Source organism: Arachis duranensis, chromosome 6 (assembly GCF_000817695.3).
Source record: "Arachis duranensis cultivar V14167 chromosome 6, aradu.V14167.gnm2.J7QH, whole genome shotgun sequence".
Lineage (NCBI taxonomy): Eukaryota > Viridiplantae > Streptophyta > Magnoliopsida > Fabales > Fabaceae > Arachis > Arachis duranensis.
The window spans coordinates 34,393,926-34,396,547 of NC_029777.3; the positions used below are offsets into that span (position 1 = coordinate 34,393,926).

At 40.8% G+C, this 2,622-nt stretch overlaps 1 protein-coding gene across 1 annotated transcript; it reads left to right on the forward strand.

Annotated features, from left to right (window-relative positions):
• Nucleotides 1-283: 283 nt before the first annotated feature.
• LOC110272987 (uncharacterized) lies at nt 284-1,444 on the forward strand. Its single transcript, XM_021125795.1, has 3 exons — nt 284-417; nt 715-911; nt 1,266-1,444. Exons 1-3 carry the CDS (start codon nt 284-286, stop codon nt 1,442-1,444), a joined length of 510 nt encoding a protein of 169 aa, XP_020981454.1.
• The last annotated feature ends 1,178 nt before the right edge of the window (nt 1,445-2,622 follow it).

A 2,622-nucleotide genomic window follows, 5' to 3' on the forward strand; every position in this document is an offset into this window, starting at 1 on the left:
TAAGGGGCAAACATTCTCTATTGACTTCTACATTTTGGAGATGCCCCCTAATGACTCAGGAAGACCATCATCCATGCTGCTTGGAAGGCCATTTCTGAAGACTTCAAGGTTCAAATTGGATGCCTTCTTAGGAACTTACTCTTTTGAGATAGATGGTAGAACAGTGAGCTTCAATCTGGATGAAGCTATGAAGCACCCACCAGAAGATCACTCCATCTTCTAGTATGACATTATTGATGAGACTGTGGCTAAAGTTCATCAAGAAGAAGTAGAAGAGATGCACATGGAGCAAGGTGCAAGTGTGGGGAAACCCTCTGAGCTTACTGAAGATACCTTGCCACCACAAATAGCTCCAGATGATAAAGTGCCTAGCCATGAGCAGAAAATGGAGTTGAAGCCCCTTCTATCCCACCTCAAGTATGCTTACCTTGAGGATAATTAGAAGCTCCCAGTTATCATTGCAAGGGAACTCACTTTCTAACAAGAGGAGCAGTTGCTTAATGTGCTGAGAAGACACAAGAAAGCCATTGGGTGGAGCTTGGCGGATATAGTAGGCATTAGCCCCCAAGTCTGTGAACACCGTATATTTTTAGAAGAGGGAACAAGGCCTGTCCATCAACCTCAAAGGTGGTTGAACCCCACTGTTCTAGAGGTCGTCAAGAAGGAAGTGACCAGACTGCTTGAAGCTGACATCATCTATCCAATCTCGAATAGTGAATGGGTCAGCCCAGTACAGGTGGTACAAAAGAAATCTGGCATCACAACAGTGAAGAATGAGCATGGGAAACTCATTGCAACTACGGTGCAGAACTCTTGGATGGTGTGCATTGATTATAGGCGTCTCAACCAGGCAACCTGCAAGGATCACTACCCACTGCCTTTCATCGATCAGATGCTTAATCGCCTGTCAGGTAAATCACACTACTGTTTTCTAGATGGTTACACTGGCTATTTTCAAATTCATATAGCTCCTGAAGATCAGGAGAAAACTACTTTTACATGCCCCTTTGGAACGTATGCATATAAAAGAATGCCTTTTGGCTTATGTAATGCACCGGCTACGTTCCAAAGATGCATGATGAGCATTTTCTCAGATCTTCTTGAGAACTGTATGGAAGTTTTCATGGATGACTTTAGTGTGTATGGTAATTCGTTTAGCCTCTGGTTGGATAGTTTATCTAGAGTATTAGATAGGTGTGTTAGTTCAAACCTTGTATTGAATTTTGGAAAATGTCATTTTATGGTAAAACAAGGTATTGTTCTAGGACACGTTGTTTCTAATACTAGTATTTCAGTTGATCCAGCAAAGGTAGATGTCATTTCTGGTTTAGCTTACCCCTCCTCCGTGAGGGAAGTCCACTCGTTTTTTGGTCATGCAGGTTTCTACCGGCGATTTATTAAGGACTTCAGTAAGGTAGCACTGGTTTTATCCCGAGTGCTGTAGAAGGATGTTGAGTTCGAGCTGAGTGCAGACTGCATGGAGGCGTTTGATAAGCTAAAGATCACCTTGACCTAAGCCGCTATTGTCAGAGGGCTGATCGGGGTAAAACTTGTCTCTCAAAAAATTCCCATTCGGCAAGTGTACCGAATTTGTTGTCAAGTAAAAACTCACAATAGAGTGAGGTCGAATCCCACAGGGATTGATTGATTAAGCAACTTTAATTAGAGGAATGATCTAGTTGAGCGAATCCATGAATAGAGTTGATAATTGCAGAAATTAAAATGGCGAGAAAGTAAATGACTGAAAGTAAATAGCAGAATTGTAAATGGGAATGGGGGAATTGCTCATAAAAATAAATTGCAGAAAATAAAGAGAATGGGTAAGATCAGAAATGGGGAGTTCATTGGGCTTAGGAGATGTTGCATTCTCCGGATCAATTTCATTTTCATCTCTTCCTCAATCAATGCACTCATTGATCTCCTTGGCAATCTTAAGTGATTGAACAACAATTTCTTGTGGTTCAATCTCTCAAATCTTGATCAATAGCCAATTCCTTGGTCAATTGCTCATGAGAAGAGATGAAGTGTGGTCACTGATTATACCACATGCACTTCCCAAATCCAATGCTTAGAGGGTTATAGCCACATACCCATCTACACTCAATTTGGTCCAGCATGAGAAAGCATTTCTAGCTAATCTCTTCATTCCTCTTTCAAGGATCCGAAGAGATCCATGTTTGAATAGCTTCTTTTCCAAGATAACTATCCAATTGGATGAAGATCGAAAGCTTTCAAGTAAAATCAAAAGGAAAGATAGAAGAAGAATAAGAAAATTACTATTGATCTATCAAATTACAATAGAGCTCCCTAACCCAATGAAAGGGTTTTAGTTGTTCAAAGCTCTAGAAATCAAAATTAAAGATGGAGAATACATGATAAAGCTAGAAGTACAAAGAAAGTAAATACAAAGAGTAGTTCTCTGTCCTAGCTCCTTCCAAGAGCTCCTCTCTCTTTCAAGACTACTCCTATATATACTACTCTTCTCAGCTTCTAGTTAGCTCTTCAAGTCTTGGGCCTCTGGATCTTTGAGCTTAAAGCAGTTCCTTTCTTCAATTGGGCTTGGCTTACTTGCAGAGAGAAAGTGTGAAGTGGGCAGAGACTTTAGCTCAAGACGTTAGGGGT

What these genes read in the sequence shown, in the direction of transcription:
- LOC110272987 (XM_021125795.1), top strand. Translation starts at nt 284, where the DNA reads ATGGAGCAAGGTGCAAGTGTGGGGAAACCCTCTGAGCTTACTGAAGAT. An exon ending in CCCCTTCTATCCCACCTCAA is followed by an intron (nt 418 to 714) that starts GTATGCTTACCT and finishes AATCTCGAATAG; the next exon opens with TGAATGGGTCAGCCCAGTAC. An exon ending in GATGCTTAATCGCCTGTCAG is followed by an intron (nt 912 to 1,265) that starts GTAAATCACACT and finishes GTATTGTTCTAG; the next exon opens with GACACGTTGTTTCTAATACT.